Source organism: Doryrhamphus excisus, linkage group LG4, assembly GCF_037039965.1.
Source record: "Doryrhamphus excisus strain RoL-2023G ecotype Guam linkage group LG4, RoL_Dexc_Guam_v1.1, whole genome shotgun sequence".
Classification (NCBI taxonomy): domain Eukaryota; kingdom Metazoa; phylum Chordata; class Actinopteri; order Syngnathiformes; family Syngnathidae; genus Doryrhamphus; species Doryrhamphus excisus.
Window position 1 is genome coordinate 14,463,593 of NC_136360.1, and position 25,470 is coordinate 14,489,062.

A 25,470-nucleotide genomic window follows, 5' to 3' on the forward strand; every position below is an offset into this window, starting at 1 on the left:
TTTTCTCCGGGTACTCCGGTTTCCTCCCACATTCCAAAAACATGCTAGGTTAATTGGCCACTCCAAATTGTCCATAGGTATGAATGTGAGTGTGAATGGTTGTTTGTCTATATGTGCCCTGTGATTGGTTGGCGATCAGTCCAGGGTGTACCCCGCCTCTCGCCCGAAGACAGCTGGGATAGGCTCCAGCACCCCCCGCGACCCTCGTGAGGAAAAAGCGGTAGAAAATGAATGAATGAAGTTATATACAGAGTGATTAGTACTATTAGTATTTTATTTCATTCATTTTCTACTGCTTTTTCCTCACGAGGGTTGTGGGGGTGCTGGAGCCTATCCCAGCTGTCTTTTGGGCGAGAGGCAGGGTACACCCTGGACTGGTCGCCGGTCAATCACAGGGCACATATAGACAAACAACCATTCACACTCACATTCATACCTTGGAGTGGCCAATTAACCTAGCATGTTTTTGGAATGTGGGAGGAGACCGGAGTACCCAGAGAAAACCCACACAGGCACGGGGAGAACATGCAAACACCACACAGAGATGGCCGAGGGTGCGATTGAACCCTGGTCTCCTAGCTGTGAGGTCTGCGCGCTAACCACTCGACCGCCGTGCAGCCCAGTATTTTATTTCTGAACTATAATTCTTACAAGAACCTACATCTAAGTCACTCACATTGTCGATAAACTACATGAAGGATGTACAGTACATAATACAACAATAATAGCATCCAAGGTTGTGTTGCACACCGGAAGGGGCGTTGCATGGGAGGGAGAGACAGGCTCATGTCAACAATGAGAGCACTAAACTGCTCAGTTATCGTTATTAGACCATACTCCTACTGCCTACTACTACTACTACTACTAATAGACATTATTTTTTCTTTTTTGTATGGTAGTAATAATTTATGGGAGTAAAAACCAGGACCACCTGTATCAGCTTGCATGCAAATCCTTTGAATTTTATTTTTTCTGAGTTTGAAAGCAATAAATAAATACATACATCAACAATGTGAACAAACAATATTGTGAAACAGAAGTGACAAATATTCATATCTCGCTATAGTATCGATACGATACTGACACTGTGTAATACGAGTGGGCGTGGCTGGATGCCGAGGGGCGTGGTTTGGTGGTTAGCCAACGAGCACATTTCGCACGTCAGTACAGCGTCAGCCGGAGGGGAGCAGACAGCTTCTCAAAGTCGCCGCTGAAGGGAGCGTCTTTCCCCGGGGAGGATTCGTGTCTGGGAGGACGCCGACACGTCGTAGTCTGGTTCATTTGCTGGAGGGAAGGTAAGACAATTTAATGCCATGAAAGTATTACCTGTTAATTCTCAGCTTGTTTTGCATCCATCGACCATCTGCCAATTGTTTGTCAACAGTATCACCTGGTTAGCTAACAGGTACAAAGCAAGAAGACTACTTTTCTACTTTTAATCTATTGTCTTTGATGTAATGAACTAAAGAATATTCTCGAACACTTAAAGCAACCACAGTCTCGAGCCAGCCATACAAGAAGTCAAAATTGAGGTCATATATGTAACCACAAATGTCACTCACTGGAACTTTGTGGTGCTTTGAGGGGGTAAAAAAACATGCCTTAAACAGTGTTAAAGTTAAACAACACCGTCACTTATTTCTTAGCTTAATTTTCTCTGCGCTATTTATCTTTCTTCTTTCATTGAGGGAAACTTGTCATTTCTTTTCAACCCACGTGTGCTCACTATACACAGAATCAGTCACATTCAAAAAGTCCCTGTGGTCTTTCTGTGAACCGCCATGGCCCTGGAGGGCATTTGTCTTTCGACTGGATGTCATAGATCTCATCATGTACATCTCATGGCTGAAGGCCAGTAACAACAAAATATATAGTATATTTTTTTATACACACACCCAGATAAAAAGATCCGCTGTGGCGACTCCGAAATCAGGAAAAAGTCGAAAGAAACAAACAAAAACAGTGGAACCTTGGTTAGCATCGTTAATCTGTCCTGGAAGATCCGACTCTAACCGAAACGTACTCTAACCCAGGTGTGCTCACAATTTTTCAGCCTGCGAGCTACTTTTAAGTAGTCCTGAAGATACCTTCTACTAGAAATATGGAAAATATATTTAGTAATATATAAATGTGTATTTACTGTATTCATAAATATGAGTATTTTTGTATGTTTTGCATATACTATATCAGGGCGGCACACACTTTTTCGTCATGATATAGATACAGGCGGACATGATCTATCGCTTGCTATAACAAATATAACGTGTGTGTGTATATGTATATATACATCATCTCTCTCTCTCTTTCTCTCTGTCTCTCTCTGTCTCTCTATCTCTCTATGCTCTCTCTCTCTCTCTCTCTCTCTCTCTCTCTCTCTCTATATATATATATATATATATATATATATATATATATATATATATACGCACATACATAGCAGCTTATCAACAGACAACTTTAAGATCTCATTGAGCTGTGGAGGGAAAAAATAGCAGCTGTTTTATTCTAAACGTAAATGGTCTTTCACTGGTATAGCCCTCGCTGAACAGCGAACGAGTGGTTCGCGCACAGGCCTCACAGCTAGTAGACGCGAGTTCAATTCCACTCTCTCATCTCTGTGTGGAGTTTGCATGTTCTCCCGTGCATGCATGGGTTTTCTCTGGGTACTCTACGTGTATGATATCAGCTAGCCAGAGTTGATAGTTAGCCGAGAGTTCTAGTAGCAGGTTAGCAGTGTAGAGAGTGGCCGACAGCAGCTCCTGTGTCAATATTCACTGCAAATGTTTTTTTTGTACATACATGTGTATATACAGTGCTTTTGTTTTTGTTGTTTTAAAGTGAAAGTTGACGTGCAGCGTAAAGGGATACACATGGACGTGAGGAGGCTGAAGGATGCTACCAGGTTCCAAACCTCCAAATAGGTGAGTCCATCCCAAAAAATTATTGTTTATTTTATATTTAGCAGACGAGGGGGGTTATTCTGCGAAGCACGTTTAGTAGGCTTGAGAGGCGTGTTGAGTGTAAAGCCGGACATGCATGTTCTGTGAAGGCAGCTGTATCACCATGGTAATGGTAATGGTTTTATTTCATTTGAACATGCATCAGTTTACAATTGAGTGCATCACATAATCAGTTCCCAGTTCCACATGTCCAAAAGGAGTAGGAAGAAGCAAAGCTTATTAAATCCTACCCCTCCATCTGGTACATTTACAATCAGTAACTGTTACATTTGCTCACTTCCTGCTTTCCATAATACTTTTTTTTTTTAATAATGCACCTCGTACCGAAGTACGAGGTGATATGACCATACAATGACATAATGGGTACCATAGTAAGTGTCAATATAGTGATATATATAGCACATCATGACTGGTTCAAGACTCTTCATCCTTGTATTTAGCAAACATCAACTGCTTGTATTGTTTCTTGAATTGGCTCATCGTTGTGCATTGTTTGAGGTCCTTACTCAATCCATTCCATAGTTTGATTCCACATACTGAAATGCTATGGCTTTTTAACGTAGTCCTAGCATATAAGTGTTTCAAATGTAGTTCTTCCCTGAGATCATATTTCTCCTCTCTTGAGGAGAAGTATTGGATTACATTTTTAGCTAATTGGTTGTTTTTAGCCTTATGCATTATTTTAGCTGTTTGAAGATTAACTATATCAGCAAGTTTAAGTATTTGTGATTTTAGAAATAAGGATTTAGTATGTTCTCTGTAGGCGGCATTGTGAATTATCCTTACTGACCTTTTTTGCAGTACATTTAGCGAGTGAAGATTGCTTTTATAGTTATTACCTCATATTTCCACACAATAAGTAAGATATGGTAGAACCAGAGAGCAATAAAGAGTGTGGAGTAACTTAGGCTAAACTCTTAACTCGGTCTCAACAAGGTTATGTCCAGGCTCTCAGCTGAAAATGAGCCATGAAAGTGCCACTGTTTCTAACTAATTTGGAGATGGCGTCACCGTTTATTAAGAACACGGAGCATTTATTAAGGACATGGAAAAAAAAATGAAAAAAAGATTTGCGCTGCTAGCACTTCCTGATGATATTATCCATCGATCAGTGAGACATATGTTCTACCGAGGCAATGCAAAGCACTAGATGAGGAATAAAATGCAATATGAAATAATTAGGCCAACATGAGCAGATGTACCGTATTTCCCGGACTATAAGTCACACTTTTTTTTCATATGTTGTTATGCTGTTCCTGCGACTTATTCTCCAGAGCGACTTATAAATGAAAAAACTGTTTATGTTACATAAACACTGGACACCTTTTCTGTTCATGTTTATTTTTTGTGTAGCTGAATAACTATTGTGTTAGCATATCTTACACCTATTCAGCCTGTTCTCTATCCTTTTATTGTTAGAACTTGCCTTCCAAGAGGATGTAATGTCTGTTTTGGTCAAGTAGTTGCAAAAAAATGACAAAAAATGCGACTTATACTCCAGTCCGACTTTCATTCATTCATTTTTTACCGCTTTTTCCTCACCAGGGTCGCGGGGGGTGCTGGAGCCTATCCCAGCTGTCTTCGGGCGAGAGGTGGGGTACACCCTGGACTGGTGGCCAGCCAATCGCAGGGCACATATAGACAAACAACCATTCACACTCACATTCATACCTATGGACAATTTGGAGTGGCCAATTAACCTAGCATATTTTTGGAATGTGGGAGGAAACCGGAGTACCCGGAGAAAACCCACGCATGCACGGGGAGAACATGCAACTCCACACAGAGATGGCCAAGGGTGGAATTGAACCCTGGTCTCCTTAAACAATACAGACACCATTAAAAAATGAAAAGACAGTTGTTGCCTCCCTGGCTTGATTGGTGGCAAGTGTTGCTTTTTGGCCACGGTAATCTTTTTCAACTACTCATAATTCTTATTAATAATTACTTGCTCATCTTGTGTAAAGTACACCGTTTGGGATCACTTCATTTTTGCGTGGAAGTAGAATAATATGACATCAAATGCCTCCTTTTATGTGTATGTGCACTGAGCATAAAGCCGAGAACCAGACAGTTGAGATCCACCGTTTCATTCTGTTTGGGGATTTTAGGTTTTGTTGAGCTGCATCTTAAGCATGTAACCTGGGTTGGTTGAGCCACACAGAATACCCCCCAGGGTGTGTTTATGTGTTATGTGGGTAGGGTAGGGAGCAAGGGGAATTCAATTTGCTGTTGTCCTGTAAAACACTTTGTAACTTTGTTTTGAAAAGTGTGTATGAAATGCAGGCTGCACGGCGGTTGAGTGGTTAGCGTGCAGGCCACACAGCTAGGAGACCCGAGTGTTTAGTGGCAGGTGAACAGATTTCTGGGGGACCGGAAGTGATATTGGGTGTTCAGGGTTGGGTTTTAGCTTATGATTATTATATTATTGATATTGTGCCTGTTGTGAGATCATTTACACTTGTGGTAACTGCACTTCCTGGCTTGTCTCACAGAACACTGACACCTAGTGGCCAAGGTAGAACACTACATCCACAATTAACAATTCTTATATTTCTATTTTTGTTCATGAAAATGGTTAATTTGTGCCAAGAATAAGTGCAGTTTGCTTAAATATGCATTTTTTAAAAATAAACCTATTTCATCCACAAAACAGTGATCATTTATGAATATATATATTATTGCGATTAATCACTATTTGCTACTTTGTCTGAAGTATGCCCCTTTTTACTGTATTTTTAATGTTATTGAAAGAAAGATGACAGGACAGAATTAGAATGTATTTATATATAAATATATAAATCTGTTAACGCAACACTGGTTTCTTTGTAGCAAAGCATTTAAATCACACTTTAACCATGTTATCATGAGCAATGAGGGTTGCATTCAAAGACCGTAACTCAAGTTGAATTCACATATTTTTACTGTATTTTCTGGGGTTTCTGATCATAAGCATATTGTACGTCCGCATTAAGAGTTACAAAATGAGTGATAACAATATCCACTTATTGGCCTCACAGCTAGGAGACCTGAGTTCAGTTCCATCCTCGGCCATCTCTGTGTGGAGTTTGCATGTTTTTCCCATGCATGCGTGGGTTTTCTCCACTTACTCCGGTTTCCTCCCACATTCCAAAAGCATGCTAGGTTAATTGGCGACTCCAAATTGTCCATAGGTATGAATGAGTGTGTATGGTTGTTTGTCTATATGTGCCTTGTGATTGGCTGGCCACCAGTCCAGGGTGTACCCCGCCTCTCGCCCAAAGACAGCTGGGATAGGCTCCAGCACCCCCCGAGACCCGTGTAGGATAAGCGGTAGAAAACGATTGAATGAATGTTTTTCTTTGAATTTCTGTTTATTTAGACCATGCATACATTTCGTCATTGTGATGTTCGGAGTGTCCATGAATGCACCTTGCGGTAGTCCAGTGACAATGAGTAAGTGTTGCTCCAAGGTGGATGAGTGATGTGTTTATGAGTCGGAGACACATATTTTATTTGGTGTTGGAATTGCAATGCTGCCCAATGTGTTCAGGTCAGAATAAAAGAGCCTCACGTATTTAAAACACAATGATGTGAGGAAGGAAAAATAATAGCAGAGGTGTCACAGTAGGGTTTCATGTTTTTACAGTTTTATTTTGAAGCGTGCAGCATTTCAAGAACATAAAGTCCAAATTGCTTGTCCTCACAATGTCCGCTGGTGCAGTTGGTTCCTGTGCAAAAACACTCCACAAGAGGACGATGAGACCATGAGCGCCGAGCAGCAAGAAGTGACCGCCAAAATGGACCCCGCTGGCTCCCGCCTTTGCGACCCCTTCCAGGAGGAACCCGTGCTGGACTCCCACGCCCGAGCCAACCTAAGCTCCTGCTCTTTCCCGCCGACTCCTTTCCCGAGCTTGGCCGACAGTGTCTGGCTGCCGCCGTCCAGCTTGTCCAGCAGCTGGTCGGGGTATCCCGGCAGCACGCCGTCCAGCCTGAACCCAAAAGAACTCTGCAGCTGCTGCGGAGATAGCCTCCCCTCTGGTCACAAGTCCCCAAGCAGCCTGGAGCAGCCCTTCTCTCTGCACTCAGACCCGCCGAGCCGGCATCACACCCTGCCCCCGTACATGTGCTCACCCATTGGGGCCGCCTGCTGGGCCCAGTGTCCCGCGGACGCCTTTTCCGGCAGCGGAGCCAACGTTCACCCGTGCTTTCCAAACCGGGCAGCTCACGGGCTTCAATGTAAGTCAGAACTTGTTCCTGCTGCGACCTTCGTGTGCTCTTCTCATTTTTTTGCCTTGTAAACATCCAGGTGACTGCAGACATCCCTGGGGTGGGTTCACACGGATGTGAGTACTGTAATTCTTTTCTCAAATTCACAAAAAGGCCCTACTCTGTCTCATTCAGGGCTGTTCAAGAACAGTAACAATGTCAACATTTCTTGTTGTCTTTGATAGGATAAAGATATCGCAGATTTTGTCACAGATTTTATTTACCCCAGTTTTGGTTTTCATCAAAAATGTTCTGATGAAAATTTTGCCTCGGTCTCTGCTCGCTTTTTGCAAGACCCAGTTTGTGGATGATTTTTTTTTCTAAAAAAAAAAGTTTTCACTCACTCTCTGTTTTTGCACATTTGGTTTTCCTCAAATTTTTTGTTTAAAAAAAAAAAACCATCATGACTACATTACATGTTACCGATGCTGTCAAAAACCTAACACTAAAATGCTAAAGCTACGTACCATTGAGAGACGTCTTGAAGTAACCTCTTTTCTTGAGAAACTTGGGACTGTCCAGTCTCTACTTCCAGATTGGATTCGGGATCCAACACATATGGCTGTATGTTAAAAGCCGACATTTTACATCACCGTAAATGATAGGTCCTTTTAAGGTGTTTTAAAAAGATGTATTCAATTCAATAATTCTGGAAACAAACTGAACTGATTTCCGTAGTATTCACATACCCATTGAAAGCAAACAAGCGCTCCTCATGAGATAGCCTGCCTGTACTGAAAGTGAAAACACAAACAGGACTGAACTTGAAGTGCTTTTTAAATGTTTTGTTTATTTTTTTTGTCATTCCACAGCAACCACAGCCATCCGCCTCCAGAGAAGCAGACGCCGCACAGCATGCCGCTGTCTTTGGAGCAGCGTGAGTGTCCATGGACGCGGTGCACTGTCAAGTAGCCGTTTTAACGACATCTTGTTGTCCTGGCGTGCAGGGAGGGTGTTTGTCACATACGAGGCGGACGATGACGTGCACCTGAGCGAGGTCATCAAGTTTGTGGCTCTGCTGCGGCACAACGGCTTCGACACACATGTACGAATGTGACAACCATTTATAAAAATAACCCTCTTATTTTGTTTTTTGAATACAGTATATTTATAGTTTATTGATTTTTTTTATTTGTGGTGCTTACAGATTGACATATTTGAGCAGCAGTTTCGCAGCATCAGCAAGATTGACTTCATGGAGCGCTACCTCAGCGAGGTAAGTGTTTCGTATACGATTGAACACATGACATGAACACATTATAATGGGACTGTCGGTCAATTACAGTAGCGTGTCGTTCTAATTGACTTTTCGAGTCTCATTGGAAACTTTTGTAGACTCTAAATGAGGTATCGCTCCTCTCAGCGAGCAGTGGGTCCTGCGGCAACCTCTTTTGCTTTCGACTTTCATGTTGTTTTGACGTCTTTATCTCCCACAGCATCCATACAAACGGCATGCTAATGTAACCACAGATAGATCGCAGTCCTGCAGGAACAACTCTGCCTTTAAAAAGAGTCAAGTGATGGATGTGTCATGTGATCCCCAGAAGGAGTACCTGATTATCATCATCATCAGCCCCAAGTACTACGACACGGTGACCGCCTCCCACGTCAGCAGCCCCGACATTGACGAGCGGACGTGCAGCGCAGTCTACATCCACAAGCAGGTTCCGAAAACAAACTAACAAAATGTCACACTTTTTTTTTATTCACTGCATTTCTTTTCTTTCATGCAGCTCCAGAATGAGTTCATTCAGAACGGATGCAAAAATTTTCGCTTTATTCCCATTTTGTTCCCCGGCGCAAAGAAGGTAAGTCATGTCACCCACCCCTGACCCTCGTGAGGATAAGCGGTAATAACTGGCATTGAAGTGTAAAAAGAAATGAAGCACTATTCATTAACTGGGGAGTGAACCCTTGTAGAGCAGAGAAATAAAAATGTTTTCCTGTGTTGGTATGGGTATTTTCGACACTAAGCTCCGTATCCTATTTGGGGAATCGCACATCACAATAACTTGTGAATAATTTCCTAACAACAACACATACAATAACTTGAGAAACGTGTTGGCCCGCAGTGTCACGTCCCAACCTGGCTTCAGAACACGCATGTGTACGCTTGGCCGCTGGACCGTGACGACATCCTACGGCGGCTCATGAGGGTGGAGAAGTACAACCCCCCTCCGATAGGCGAGCTGCCCACCATTGTGTCCATCCCCATATGACAACGCCTTCTTGGAGGACATCACAGAGTGTCTTGGGCATGTTGAGAGTTCTGCAATATCTGGGAATGTTCCTTTCGGTTCTAGCTAGCAGGAACATTTGTGGTGCTAGAAAAGATTGTGGAATCTTGCCATGGGAAGTTTAGCTAGGGAAGACATTTTTATTTGTGAGTAGTGCTTCAATGACATTTTATTGAGGAATGCCCCAGTTTTTGTATTTTTGGATTTCATAAAGTTTTTGCTCAAATTTTGTCTGTTTCTGTTTGCTGTTTTCCTTTTTTTCTTTCTTTTCAATTTTGCCTCCATTTTCATTCACTTCTGTGTTTTTGTACACCCCAGTTTTTGGATGGTTTGGTTTTTGTCAATATTTTTTGCTAACATTGCTTTGCAACTTTTGTCCAAAATTAATTTTTGTTTACTGTCTTGGTTTTCATACGCCCTAGTTTTCATGTTTTTGTTGATCATTTTTGAATGACGTTGCCTTTGTTTTTGTCTGCCTCTTATTTATTTTATTTTACATTTTTTTGCAGAAATTTTGACTCAATAGTGGTAACATTTTTGCCCAAACTTTTGCTTCAGTTTTCAGCCACTGTCTTTGCTAAAATTTTGTTTTCGTTTACTGTCTTGGTTTTTGTACGCCCCATGTATTTGTTGATCACTTTTGCAAAGACGTTGCCTTTGTTTTTGTCTGCCTCTGATTTGTATTATTTGGTAACATTTTTTTGCAGAAATTTTAACTCAATTTTGGTAAAACTTTTTGCCCAAACTTTTGCTTCAGTTTTCAGCCACTGTCACTGTCTTTGCAAAAAGTTTTTGTTTACTGACTTGGTTTTCGTACACCCTAGTTTTCATATATTTGGTATTTGTTCATCATTTTCTAAAAGACTTTGCCTCTGTTTTTGTATGCCTCTGGTTTGTATTATTTGGTGACATTTTTTCAAAAATGTTCCCTCAATTTTGTATGCTCCAGTTTTGGTACCACTTTTTGCAAAAACGTTTGCTTCACTTTTCAGCCACTGTCTCTGTTTTGTTTGAACCACAATGATGCTGTAACACATCACAAGACCCATGAGACTATGAATTTGTCTCAGGCTTACCACCATGCAGGTTTAAAATGTGTAACTATACATAACATAACATACTGTATATTGTACTGTATTGCAGCAACCCCAACTAAAGCTTCTATCCCATTCCCCAATTTCCCATAAATGGCTGTGAATTTCCCATGGAAAGTTCTTACTCTGAAAAAGATCTTACTCTGCATACACTTGAATGAATTCTGTTGGAAAATAATATATACTGTTGTGCAGGTCATTCAAATGTCTTAGAAGATAAAATGAAGTCAGTCATCTACATGTGACTATTAGCAGCATTTGTGACACAAGTCGAAATGTCAGCAGTCCTTAAAAATCCTTAATATAGACATTAATAAACAGCGTGTCCTTTTATTTTAACATTTTCGACTGGTCACCAGACCCTATAGCACCTTTCAAAGATTATGAATCGAAGTGAAGCACTAATTCATTTGCAAAGAAACACTGACCTCTGCCGGCGAAAACTATCTGTGAGCAACACAATATTACGGCCAAGGAAAAATAACACCATTTTAGAGGCATAAAGTAAGTTATTATTGAGGTTGCATAAAACGCTTAAATTTCATGACAATAATGCCAAAATATAACAAGAAACAAGTTGTATTTTGATGAAAGAATGTTTAAGGATAATACATAGTAGCATAAGGTTTATTGTTTAAATATAAAATATTTATATTATATTTAATATATATTAGAATATATATTATATATTTGTATATTATATTTATAATATAATTTATTTATATAATATAATTTATGATTTATATATTATATTTATTTATAATATTTAAATATTACCGACAAAATAACCCTCACAAACAAAACAAAAATAAGTTGTGATTTTGGGACAATTAAATTTTAGTAAATAAAACAAATTAAATCAGCTACAATTTGGGCAAATAAAAAAATGGACGAAGATTGTGTAAGAAGAAAGTTGAAATGAATGGAAAATTGAAGAAAAGCAAAAATGGGGAGAAAAAGAGCATAGTTGATACATTTTTCTTGAAAAATGTGTAAATGTATAATTTCTTAGCATATGTGTTGTTTTTATTTATTTTACAAAATATTTCATCTTTCATCTGTCTGGAAAAAGTCACACAGAAAGGGTAACGCCTCCCATTAATGACATCATCAAAGTCAGGAACGAGTGGCTGCAGTACTCGTTGCTGCCGGCAGATGTCACTGCAGTGTAACGCAAATGGCCTTCGTAGAGTTTTGTTTGTTTTGGGGAAACGTTTGCCTGCTTCAGTTGAAAGTTATGCTGTTGTAAAATGACGACTTTTATGAGCGAAACTTTCGCCTAAAATGTCAAGTCTGTTCGACCACGTGAAATGGTAAACTTGAAATGATTATTTTAAAAAGTAATAATTACGTTTAGCCTGCTCACGTCAAAGCAGCAACAAGAAGGACATATCTCGTCTAGCAAACAATTGAAAAGTTTGCTTTTTGAGAAGCAGAGCCGCTTTAAAGTTGTGAGAGTTGGACTTTCCTATTGGACAGTAGGGCCAGCTTTCCCGCACGTCCGTTTATGCAAATCCGCCGAGCCCGAATAAGGACACGGAGGAATGAAACATGGTGGCGGAGGCCAACATGGAGTAGCGAGCACCGTGAGAGCGCCGCCTTTGTAAGCCACTAAGCGGGGAACTCTTTGGACCAAACGCGGATGTGCTGAGCTCCCGGAGGCGCCTCCTTTCTTCAGCCGTGGAAAGTTTGCTCTTCACGCCGAAGTCGAGCTGCGCCTGTGATGCGGTGAGAAGCGGCTGTTTTTCCCGGAGGGGGGCGAGAGACGACGCAGGGGCGCCGGGCTGGAGCCCTCGCCCTCGCAGCGGCCCGCCGCGATGCCGTGGCTGTGCGGCGGAAAGCGGAGGGAGAGCTCCGAGCTGCCGCTGCCCGCCGGATGGGAGGAAGCCCGAGATTACGACGGAAGAGTGTTCTTTATCGACCACAACACCCGGCAGACTTCATGGATCGACCCCAGAGATAGGTAGGAAAACAGCAACAAAAAAAGTCATTTTAACGTCAATCTCAGTGACAGCGTGATGCTTTTGCTCGTTTGCTTGCCTTTTCACACATTTGGCTAACTAAACCATCTCCGACATGAGCTGCCATCTTTCTTGACATGTAAAATCAGCTTTTAACGATGTTTTGAAATGTTGACAACCCTTCCATTGTCATGCACACACTTTTACGTTCTCATGTGTGTTGTCATCACTTGTGGATTCATGACTTCCAATGACCTGAAACATTCCAGCTTCTCTCACCTATTGTGACACAGCTCCCACTTTTTAACTTTCAAACAATCCTATCTGTCCTGTACAACATGGCTCTAAAAAGCTTTGACTGCTACTTTTGGACGAGCTTGGAGTGTTGCGTTCAAACTCCAACTCCCAGCAATCCCGGCTAAAGTATGCCAGGAATGCGAGCTGGCCACTGGGAAAGCTGCAAGGATGTGCGCCTCCGCAGGGACTGGGATTTCACCCACCCAGAAACGGGCTCCTTTTGGCCGAGGCCACTTTGAGGGATTACAGCAACTCCCGGGATCGTCTTCCGTCAATTCGGATGTTGTAACCAAACCATACGAAGAAACAGAATATAATCTAGTTAAGAAACACCCGATTTCCCGCCGCTGATAACGCTTTTCTCCTCATCACCAAGCTGTTGTTTGATGACAGAGGAATGTGATGTACAACTTATCTCCAACGGAAGAATGCTGATGCTGACACCAACCAATAAGTCAAACACAAACCTGTAAATTCAGAGTCACCTTGAAGCCAAATCCTCGACAATACCCTGAAGGGGTTTTTCCAAAAGCGGGACAGTGAGGCAACCAACCATTATTTCCTTGGTTCATCAGCTGAAGTTGTTGTTTTCCCTTAATTGAGTGATCGGTTCATCGATTGACCAAAGGGCGGCCTGAGGGCCATTTTTTAAATTACAGTTCCATAAGAAAATTCAAAAAAAGTTTTGAAGAAAATGAAAAAATCATCAGTAATTATCTGTCAAAATATTGACAGAAAAAGTCATAATTTTAGGAGAAAAACTTTGAAATATTATGCAGAAAAATAGCATCATTTTAGTAGCATCATTTGAAATCCATTCATTTTCTATACTGCTTATCCTCACTAGGGTCACGGGTATGCTGGAGCATATCCCAGCTGACTTTGGGTGAGACGCGGGGTACACCCTGGACCCAGGTCTTCCTGATTTCCTGACTGTGTGGCCTATATGCTAACCACTCATCCACCGTGCTGCCCATACATTTGAAGTATTAAAGAAAAAAGTTGTAATATTACGAAAAACAATAAAGTTTGTGGAAAAATAGGTTGGTAGGGAAAAGGTACAATGTTCAGAGAATAAATTTAAAATATTATGTGAATAAGGTAACAAGATTACAAGAAAAACATTTATAAGAAAACAGCTGTAATTTTACGAGAATAAAGTCCAAATATTAAGACAAAAAAGTCATATTCTAACTAGGAAAATAAACGTGTGCTATTGGGAGGAAGAAAATAACATCATAGTAGCATAGAGTTGAAATATTAAACAAACAAAAAAGACATGTTTGTATGAGAAACAAAACAAAATATTATGGGAATAAAGTCAAAATATTATGGCAGTAAAGTCGTAAAATTACAAGAACAAAAGGTCCAAAATCAGCAGTAATTTTACAAGAATAAAGTCAAAATATGAGGAGAAAAAATTTGCTTTATTTACAAGGTCAAAAGCTGGCTTGATCCTGATTTTCAATATGAACAGAGACCGCGAAATTGGTGCATCATCCTCCCTCTGACCTTTTGGGTTTCAAACAGGAGGCGTCAGAAGAGTTCCCACAGGGATAACTGGCTTGTGGCGGCCGAGCGTTCATAGCGATGTTACTTTTTGATTAGGGATGCCCGATAATTATTAGTACCGATAATTATATGATCATGAAAACCGATATTTAAAAAAAATGCTGTATACAACACACAGTATGTGTTCATTCCACCACAGGAGATATGTTCTGTTACATGCATCAGTATTGGCTGATTGGCAGTCATCATTTTATGAGAATAGTGTAATATTATGAGGAAATATTATGAGGTTTTAGTTGCGTAGAGTTGAAATATGAAATAATAAGAGGCAAATTTTTTTAAATGTCGTAACATGAGAAGCAAAAATTAGTTTTGATTGTACCAGAATGAAGTCAAAACGTGCAATTTTCAGAGAATAAATAATCGTAATATTAGTAATAGGAAGAAAAAGTCATGTCATTTTAGTAGCAGGGAGTTGAAGAAAAAAAGCCCTAATATGACAAAAGTCTCAGGTCATAATCATTCATTCATTTTCTACCGCTTATCCTTACGAGGGTCGCGGGGGATGCTGGAACCTATCCCAGCTGTCTTCGGGCGGGAGGCGGGGTACACCCTGGACAAACAACCATTCACACTCACATTCATACCTATGGACAATTTGGAGTGGCCAATTAACCTAGCATGTTTTTGGAATGTGGGAGGAAACCGGAGTACCCGGAGAAAACCCACGCATGCACGGGGAGAACATGCAAACTCCACACAGAGATGGCCGAGGGTGGAATTGAACCCTGGTCTCCTAGCTGTGAGGTTTGCGCACTAACCATTTTACCGCTGTGCCGCCGTCATAATCATTTGATTCTTTAAAAATAAATAATTTAAAAAATGGGGGAAAAGAGTAAAACTGAAAGTTGATACTAATAATACGATTTTTGGTGGACAGTTTTCAAAGTGACACAGTTCCACCCTTCATATTTAACGATGTGGCCCACGCTGCAATACGTGTGTAATGTGGACACCACAGAGTAGCATCAAGAACATGTTGTAGCTGGGAGTCTGAAGATACAGTGTGCATGTAAAATGTTCTTGTTGTGTGATGCTCTGGTGCTGTCAAGTTGAGTCAAATGGAGAAACCTGAATGTCCTTCCTTCAGTAGCTGATCATAAAATGAGTTGAATGGGATGCAGAAACATCCAGTGTTGTAGTACCGCTTGGAGGCCACTAAAGCCGCTTTCCCACTGCAAGAACTCTACCCTGGGTGTAGGAACTGGGGGGGGGGGGCATGACAGAAAATAACGGAGAACCACCGCCCTCAGGTCTTGTGATACATGCGAGCCCGGAGTCTGCTGAGCGTCACGTAGGCTGGGACGTAGACAAACACCACGGTGGTGATGCTGTGGGTATCAGCCAGGGTTCACGTTTGGTCCTGCTCTGGTGTCGCTGTCTTCGCTAACAGCATGTCGTGAAAACTTGGATTCATGTGTGAAAAGGGATTCCCTGGAAACAGGACCGGATTTGTTAGTGTTTATTTCGTCGGGCCCTGTAAGGCTGGAAGATCCCGGTGTGCCGCCTTACAGGACAGTCCGGGTCTGCGTTCTGCTGGGCTTTTTTGTGAGTACGGAATGAGCGTCATGCTCGGCATGCCTATGCTAATGCCCCGGGGGCTCAGACAAAGCGGCAGAACGGGGGCAGTTCCCACGTGTCGTGTCTCCTCCCGCCCGTCCCCGTGGCCCGGCGGGAAGGCCTCCTTTATTAGCTCTGTTATGCAACAACCACGGCCGGCCAGCCGCTCGGCAAAGGGGGCCCTTTATGCTTGGCCACAAAGCAGGGCAAATTCAATTATTCTGGAAAGGGTGAGCTGTGTTTGCAGCGCCCAGAGGTTATTCACACGCGCTCAACCCCGCTTTTATTTTGCTTCCCCCGGCCTTTTCATTATGACGGCCCTTTTTGTGTGCTGCCGTGACGGGGGAGGTCACGAACACGCCGTGGCTTGATTTAATGTCAGTTGGCTCGTGTCTTTTTCACGACATATGGCTTCTGTCTTTTTTGGAAATGATGGACCAGCGCCACATCACCCACCCGTTTGAACTTTTTTATTCATGTTTCTTATGAGAAATATCTGTCTCTTGTGCTCTCGTGCCTTATACCACAATCTCAAAGTGCGACCTGGTGGCCATTTTTGTCCCGCAGCTCGCTCTTTGTCGGTCCTCAGCATTTTGTAAAAATAATTTGATATCAATGAGATATATATTTGTAGATGTTGGAAAACTATTGGAATGTCCATTCATCCCGTGCTTGTGTGGGTTTTCTACAGAGAATATCAGAATATCAGCAAACATAACTAGAGAATATCAGCAAATGGAGCTCATAGAACATCAGCAAACGTCGCCAAAAGAGTATCAGCAAATGTTTCCAAAAGAGTATGAGCAAACATCGCCATAAGAGTATCAGCAAACATCGCCATAAGAGTATCAGCAAACGTCGCCAAAAGAGTATCAGCAAACGTCGCCAAAAGAGTATCAGCAAACGTCGCCAAAAGAGTATCAGCAAACGTCGCCAAAAGAGTATCAGCAAACGTAGCTAACAAGAGTATCGGCAAACGTTTCCAAAAGAGTATCGGCAAACGTTTCCAAAAGAGTATCGGCAAACGTTTCCAAAAGAGTATCGGCAAACGTTTCCAAAAGAGTATCGGCAAACGTCTCCAAAAGAGTATCGGCAAACGTCTCCAAAAGAGTATCGGCAAACGTCTCCAAAAGAGTATCGGCAAACGTCTCCAAAAGAGTATCGGCAAACGTCTCCAAAAGAGTATCGGCAAACGTCTCCAAAAGAGTATCGGCAAACGTCTCCAAAAGAGTATCGGCAAACGTCTCCAAAAGAGTATCGGCAAACGTCTCCAAAAGAGTATCAGCAAACATTGCCAAAATACTTTCAGCAAACATAGCTAACACGAGTATCAGCAAACATAGCTAACACGAGTATCAGCAAACATAGCTAACACGAGTATCAGCAAACATAGCTAACACGAGTATCAGCAAACGTAGCTAACACGAGTATCAGCAAACGTAGCTAACACGAGTATCAGCAAACGTAGCTAACACGAGTATCAGCAAACGTAGCTAACACGAGTATCAGCAAACGTAGCTAACACGAGTATCAGCAAACGTAGCTAAAAAGAGTATCAGCAAACGTAGCTAAAAAGAGTATCAGCAAACGTAGCTAAAAAGAGTATCAGCAAACGTAGCTAACAAGAGTATCAGCAAACGTAGCTAACAAGAGTATCAGCAAACGTAGCTAACAAGAGTATCAGCAAACGTAGCTAACAAGAGTATCAGCAAACGTAGCTAACACGAGTATCAGCAAACGTAGCTAACACGAGTATCAGCAAACGTAGCTAACACGAGTATCAGCAAACGTAGCTAACACGAGTATCAGCAAACGTAGCTAACACGAGTATCAGCAAACGTAGCTAAAAAGAGTATCAGCAAACGTAGCTAAAAAGAGTATCAGCAAACGTAGCTAACAAGAGTATCAGCAAACGTAGCTAACAAGAGTATCAGCAAACGTAGCTAACAAGAGTATCAGCAAACGTAGCTAACAAGAGTATCAGCAAACGTAGCTAACAAGAGTATCAGCAAACGTAGCTAACAAGAGTATCAGCAAACGTAGCTAACAAGAGTATCAGCAAACGTAGCTAACAAGAGTATCAGCAAACGTAGCTAACAAGAGTATCAGCAAACGTAGCTAACAAGAGTATCAGCAAACGTAGCTAACAAGAGTATCAGCAAACGTAGCTAACAAGAGTATCAGCAAACGTAGCTAACAAGAGTATCAGCAAACGTAGCTAACAAGAGTATCAGCAAACGTAGCTAACAAGAGTATCAGCAAACGTAGCTAACAAGAGTATCAGCAAACGTAGCTAACAAGAGTATCAGCAAACGTAGCTAACAAGAGTATCAGCAAACGTAGCTAACAAGAGTATCAGCAAACGTAGCTAACAAGAGTATCAGCAAACGTAGCTAACAAGAGTATCAGCAAACGTAGCTAACAAGAGTATCAGCAAACGTAGCTAACAAGAGTATCAGCAAACGTAGCTAACAAGAGTATCAGCAAACGTAGCTAACAAGAGTATCAGCAAACGTAGCTAACAAGAGTATCAGCAAACGTAGCTAACAAGAGTATCAGCAAACGTAGCTAACAAGAGTATCAGCAAACGTAGCTAACAAGAGTATCAGCAAACGTAGCTAACAAGAGTATCAGCAAACGTAGCTAACAAGAGTATCAGCAAACGTAGCTAACAAGAGTATCAGCAAACGTAGCTAACAAGAGTATCAGCAAACGTAGCTAACAAGAGTATCAGCAAACGTAGCTAACAAGAGTATCAGCAAACGTAGCTAACAAGAGTATCAGCAAACGTAGCTAACAAGAGTATCAGCAAACGTAGCTAACAAGAGTATCAGCAAACGTAGCTAACAAGAGTATCAGCAAACGTAGCTAACAAGAGTATCAGCAAACGTAGCTAACAAGAGTATCAGCAAACGTAGCTAACAAGAGTATCAGCAAACGTAGCTAACAAGAGTATCAGCAAACGTAGCTAACAAGAGTATCAGCAAACGTAGCTAACAAGAGTATCAGCAAACGTAGCTAACAAGAGTATCAGCAAACGTAGCTAACAAGAGTATCAGCAAACGTAGCTAACAAGAGTATCAGCAAACGTAGCTAACAAGAGTATCAGCAAACGTAGCTAACAAGAGTATCAGCAAACGTAGCTAACAAGAGTATCAGCAAACGTAGCTAACAAGAGTATCAGCAAACGTAGCTAACAAGAGTATCAGCAAACGTAGCTAACAGGAGTATCAGCAAACATAGTTAAAAAGACTATCAGCAAACACAGCTAACAAAAGTGTCAACAAACGTAGCTAACAAGAGTATCAGCAAACATAGCTAACAAGAGGCAGACTTAGTTTAGAGTATCAACAAACGTAGCTAACCAAGAGTATCAGTAAACATTGCCAAAAGAGTATCAGAAAACGTAGCTAAAAGGAATATCAGCAAACATAACGAGTATCGGTAGACTTAGTTTAAAGAGTATCAGCAAATGTCGCCAAAAGAGTATCGGTAGACTTAGTTTAAAGAGAGTCAGCAAATGTAGCTAAAAGAGCATCAGTGAACGGCCGACATATTGATGGCCACACAAAACAGACGGACGAGGTCTCCAGTATGATTCTTTACTGTAGAAAGAAGTTTATTACAGCCTTTTATCAAAACAACAAAAAACAGAAGGTGGACGTTAAGAGTGCGATGTAGCGACGTAGTTCCTATGAAGCTGTGAATTTGCTGATGTTCTTTTGGCATGGTTACATGTTGAAACAGAGCTGCGGTATGGGGATTGTATCGGTATGGGCAGATGTCCATGCTGTGCAGAGTTTGGGGGGGTGTTGCTGGGTGCAGTCAGGACCTGAATGGAGAAGAATGCAACCTAAACAGGACGTGCCAAACTCTGCAAGCCGCCAGCTGTCAGGGCCTCCATTGTTTCACATTTCTGCACAATTCTTATTGGGGGGGGGGGGGTGGAGAATGATGGAGTCTTCCGCTCCGTGTTTGGCTGCTTTGCAAGTCGTGTAGATGAGCTGATTCTGCTTTTTTCTATGTTAATGTTAATATTTCTCCATGCACAAACTGGTTGTCTGGTGTGCACTGATCACACTTGGATGTGGTACATATAGGGTGTGTGCATACGTACTTTCAAGAACAAAGCCAATGTATCCCACTCATTGCTCATTTCTTGGCATTTGGAATGCTTTTCACATGTCAAGCTTTGCAAAAAGTGATCGGTGTTCACGTTTTTGGGTAGAGCAAGGATTCTTTCCAATGGTATGTCACAACCCATTCATTTAAGTCATTTTTACTTTCACACATTTATTGAAGTCATTTCATGTTATTTTTTATGCTTTTATTGAAGTCATTTTTTAGATTAATTTTTTTACTTTATATCAAAGCCATTTTTATTTATTGTTAATGTGACTCTTAATTAATGTTTATACTTTGAAGTCATTTTTATTTTGTAGTTATTTTAATAATTGTTTTACACTTCAATTATTTCAAATAATTTTTTGTATTTTAACATTTTTTTCCACACTTAAGTCATTTACAGTATATTTGTGTGTATTTTAGTTATGTTTTACACTTATTTAAAGTATGTTATTTAAATTATGTCATATTTATTAGTTTTTTTACACTTTAATTTTTCAATTATTTTTTTATTTTAAGTAACTTTCATTTTTTCACACTTAAGTCATGTATATTTGCAGGTATTTACTTCACACTTTTATTTAAGCCATTCAAAGGTTTTATTTATTTAAATTATTTTGTGCATTTTTATCAGTCATTTATTTTTGAATTTTTTTTTTATTTGTATTTATTTTAATAAATTTACACTTAAAGTTTTTACATTTTTCAGTGACTTCTTTTTTTGGCACTTAAATCATTTATATTTGTATATAGTTTAATTATTTTTTACACTTATTTCAATCATTTTTGTTTTTTGTTCTTACTTTTAAGTCATTTTTATTTTAAAATACACTTTCATTTTTTGAAATTATTTTATTTTTTTAAGTAACTTTTTTCACACTTAGGTCATTTATATTTGTTTGTATTTTAATTACTTTGGACACTTTTATTTAAGCCATTTGAAGGTTTAATTTATTTTAATTATTTTGTGCACTTTTATTCCTCACTTATTTTAAAAAAAAACTTATTACACATAGGTGCGTTTTAGATGTTTTTTTTGGTATTTTGTCAAGAAAATGAGGGAGAACATGATAAGTGCATGCATACTAATGATGCATGAAGTAAAATGTAAGATGAAAAAGGCCGTAAGAACACATATTTCACGTACTATAACTGTGTAATGTACATACTGTATACCAATGAGAAAGATGACTAAAATATTGCTGTATTGGCGTACTTCAAGGCAGATGATGTAAGAAGAAAGTTTAAATATTTGGAAAATGAAAAACCACAGAAATGGGTAAATGGTGCAAAGAGTGTCGATACTAATATAGTTTTTTTCATCCATGAGATGCAGTTTTTTTTTTAAAATATAGTATATATAACTTGTTATACAAAATATCAAAGTGGCATATTTTCATTCTTTTACTGTGTGGCCCTCACTGGAAAAACGTTTGAACGCCCCTGCTATCAATGCAAGCCGATATAATCTCATTTTTGCTCATACTGGACTGATATCAATATGATATCGGGACAGCCAACAACCAAGTGACCTCCCGAGGCCTGGTCAGGACGTCCGCTATCTTCCCGGCAGTGCTCCCCTTTCCTCGTCTCGCCCATCGCCGATGAGACGGGCCGCTCCCCGCATCCTTGGTCTGGACGCTACTTTTAGGAGGCCTATTTCCATCGGATTCAACGCATAAAGGCGGAAGCAGATTCCGTCTGGATATCAGCTGCTTTAAGCCCCGCTCTGAAATCCTGCACCGGGCACTCAGACGGCCTGAGCATAAGTCACATTCCTCCCAAAGTTGTTTTCACATTTCTTTTTTAAACACACAATGGAATTCTGAGGCGGGCAGCACTTGTGACCTTTGTGTGTGGTTGTGTGTGTGTGTGTGTGTGTGTGTGTCTTGTGGGCCCTGCATGGTTGAGCTAAGGGGGAGCAGGTGGTCCTTCTGGGGATTTTAATTAAGGAAAATGATGATGCTTGTTGTCCAAACTTTATCCAACAAGGGTCATCAAACATATTTTCTGACTATAAGTGGCACCTTTTTCATAGTTCATAGTTTTATAATAGCCCATCCTGTGACTTATAGTCAGGCGCGGTCATTTTACTAGCGTAGACTTGGACTTTTAAAGAGGACCTATTATGCTCATTTTGGACCCTTTGTATTGAGTTGTGGACTAAGGATCGACCGATATATCGGGCCGATATATGGGTTCTTTACTTGAATCGGTATCAGCCGATGCGCGCGTGGGTTCGCCGATGTATTTTTCTGCCGCATGATTTAGACAGGCATCCGCCAGGCAGCTTTGCAACACACGCAGTTGCGGTACCCCTTCCCACCTGAGAGTGGTGAATCACAACAAAGGTACGTTTTCAACTTTTAATTAACCTCTAACAGTTAAACTTAGTTGAAATATTTCCACCTGCTTTGAAATAGGAAACATGAACAATATATGTACTTGAAAATATAGTTTAGTTTGTGGGTCTGAAAACCAGGAATGCTGCTGAATGCTTCAACTTTAAAAGTGCCTACCGTTGGAATTAGGGAGCTGTTGATGTAGTTGGAGGCTAATATGTACAGCTTTTACCAACACCGCTTTATTGTCAACGTTGTCAATTCAGTCCCATGGTGTTTGTAGGAGTTTCATTCAGCCAACGCCTGACTGAGGTTAAATGCGTGTTGTGTTATGTGTGTGCGTCTCCGAGCATGCACACACAGAACGAATTGGAGCAGTCGTGTCTGCTTATCAGAGGTCTTAAGCGTGCACAAACTTTAATGATGAGAGAAATGTTTTATATATTGTACTAAATTGTGTCAGTGTGATGTGTTTGGAGGTGGGGTGCGTCTCACTGTGGAGGAGCAGTCATCACATCGATGCTGGATAAAACTTAAACTACGACAGAAATGTTTTGCACATGGTTGAATATTTATTCCTTTTAAAAGTTGATAATGCCGTTTAAATGTGTGTTTGTATCGACAAACAAATATCGGCCATCGGCTAAGGGTGATGGAAAAAAATCGGTATCGGCATCGGCTCGAAAAAAAACATATCGGTCGATCCCCATTGTGGACTCTTATAGAGCAGCTACACACGATAACCAGCACAGAAAGCTTTCTAGTTCTTCCAGAATCTGCACCTATTCAGCTGTATTTCTTTGGGTGTTGTGGATCTTGCGAAAATGGTTTGTTTTAATGTATTCCACCCACGGCCCACCTCCAGGCACACCCACTCTGCTGTGGTTGGTCACACTACCGAGTGCACAGAAACACTTCCGGTTTGTGCCACTAACCATATAGGAGTTGATAAACGGTATAAGTGTTGATAATAAACGGCGATGTATCTTTTTAAAATGTTGTATGTGTTGGATCCCAAATTTTGAGTAGGAGTAGTAGTAGTAGTAGTAGTAGTAGTAGTAGTAGTTTCCAAAGTTTCTCAAGAAAAAGAGGTTACTTCAAGACGTCTCTCAATGGTAACTAGCTTTAGCAGTTTAGCGTTTAGCATTTCTACAGCATCTGTAACGTGTAATGTTTCGCAGGACTACCAGTATGTAAAAAAAAAAACAAGCGCTTTTGCGCCATAACTTATACAAAATGTAAAAAAATACAAAACTGTTACTGCTGGCCCTTCTGACTCTTCCACACCACCAAGTAACGTTGGAAAGGCGTAGGGCTTCAGCAGGTTTTTGGGCTAGTCCAGCTGCATAGTGGCCCATGTTCACTAAACAGATTAAAATACATTTCTTTTGCCGGTAGGGAATCAGGAACTCCAACCACTTGTGCCTGATGTTGGCGTCTTTAGGAACTGGAAAACAAATGTGGTTTTCTTTTTGAGGCATTGCTAGCAATTTAACAGTGGAGCAGCGCTAATATCACCTCATATGCAATTATACAGTGTGACCAAAAAACTGTATTTTAGTAACTATGGATCAGTGAAACGGGCAACAACATGTGTTGGAGGATGTCATCTTTAAAAATGGCATGTTTTAAGGCTTCAATTAATGAGTTTTATTGGATTGTTATAGAGTTTTTGTTTTTGTGTCACCATGTATTACTAGTGTGGTGTTGTCCGAGCGGCCAGCAAGTGTCTTTCCTACATTATACTGTTTTGTTTTTCCATTTTTTTGTATTTAGTTTCTACAATGTGCCCTTCATGGGTTCATGAAAGATTTGGTCCACAAATGGCCCCCGGGCAGCACTTTGGACATCCCTGGTTTGCATATTTCACAGGGAGTGTTAATAAATGGAGTGGGCTAAAATTGAATATGTCTCACACTGAACAAAAAAGCCGTCAAGCTTCTGCTGATGACCAACCGGGGCAGATCTGAGGGCTCCAGACTCCAGTTTCACGTTGTGCATTTCTCACACCACTCCACCATCGCCGGGTAGATAGAAATATCCTCCAGGACGGCCTGGATTATTCTAGAATTAGCAAATGTCTTTGGCAACGAAATCTATTTATCGCGGGGTAAGGCGTGAGAGCGTCGGGGCGGCCCGCAGCTGGACATGCTTGTCATTCTGCATCGTCTATTTCAGAAAACTCATTTTTGGTTTCGAGAGAGCTTGCTTTACAACGTGCACATACAAGAAAAAACCTCTAATATTAATAAAGTGGCTATATTTATAGTATTTATAAGGGATTTAGTTAAATTATCTTGAAAGCTGCACTAAATGCTTCAATGTTTATGTGTTCAAACATTTGACACATATGCAACACCTTGTAATAAATATTATATTGCTTACAGTAGTTTTTTTTCCCGTCCATTCATCCATCTTCCACTGCTTATCCGAGGCCAGGCCGCGGGGGCAGCGGCCCTATAGGGAGACCCTCACCCCAGCCACTTCGTTCAGCTCCTCTTGGCGGATCCTGAGGTGTTCCTAGGCTAGTTGGGAGACGAGTCTTTGTGTCCTGGGTCTTCCCCGAGGCCTTCTACCCGTTGGACGTGCCCTGAACACCTCCACAGAGAGGCATCCGGGAGGCGCGCGCTAACCAGCCAATAACTAATATCTATGTATTATTTGTAGGTACTTGTAGGTCCAAAAACATGCTAGGTTAATTGGCCACTCCAAATTGTCCATAGGTATGAATGTGAGTGTGAATGGTTGTTTGTCTATATGTGCCCTGTGATTGGCTGGCCACCAGTCCAGGGTGTACCCCGCCTCTCGCCCGAAGACAGTTGAGATAGGCTCCAGCACCCCCGCGACCCTCGTGAGGATAAGCGGTAGAAAATGAATGAATGAATGAATGAAAAACTGAAGACTTGAAGACTTAGGGATGTTTACTTTGGAGCAAAATAAATGTAGTACTATAAATATATGCAGCACTGCTTATTGAAGTACAGTAGTATGCACGGAAGCATGTAGTGGACATGATTTGCCAACACAACATGTGTTTTTATGCTGTTTGTGTACTGTGTGTGTGTGTGTGTGTG

The 25,470-nt window shown here is 40.9% G+C and overlaps 2 protein-coding genes across 3 annotated transcripts in view; both read left to right on the forward strand.

Annotated features, from left to right (window-relative positions):
• Positions 1–1,141: 1,141 nt before the first annotated feature.
• On the forward strand, positions 1,142–10,842 carry traf3ip2l (TRAF3 interacting protein 2-like). Of its 2 annotated transcripts, none has more exons than XM_058073223.2 (10): positions 1,142–1,295; positions 2,839–2,921; positions 6,664–7,178; positions 7,249–7,285; positions 8,021–8,085; positions 8,156–8,253; positions 8,356–8,424; positions 8,753–8,872; positions 8,942–9,016; positions 9,281–10,842. In XM_058073223.2, exons 2-10 carry the CDS (start codon positions 2,893–2,895, stop codon positions 9,425–9,427), a joined length of 1,155 nt encoding a protein of 384 aa, XP_057929206.2. In that variant the 5' UTR covers positions 1,142–1,295; positions 2,839–2,892; the 3' UTR covers positions 9,428–10,842. The 2 variants fall into 2 exon arrangements, with proteins under 2 accessions (XP_057929206.2, XP_078646382.1); XM_078790256.1 differs by having other exon boundaries at positions 8,756–8,872.
• Positions 10,843–11,709: 867 nt separating this feature from the next.
• The window catches only part of wwc3 (WWC family member 3), a 37,396-nt gene continuing 23,635 nt past the window's right edge, over positions 11,710–25,470 (forward strand). The window contains exon 1 of the mRNA XM_058073478.2: positions 11,710–12,502. Coding sequence (XP_057929461.2) covers positions 12,357–12,502 — 146 coding nt within the window. The 5' untranslated portion in view covers positions 11,710–12,356. The remainder of the gene's footprint in view (positions 12,503–25,470) is intronic.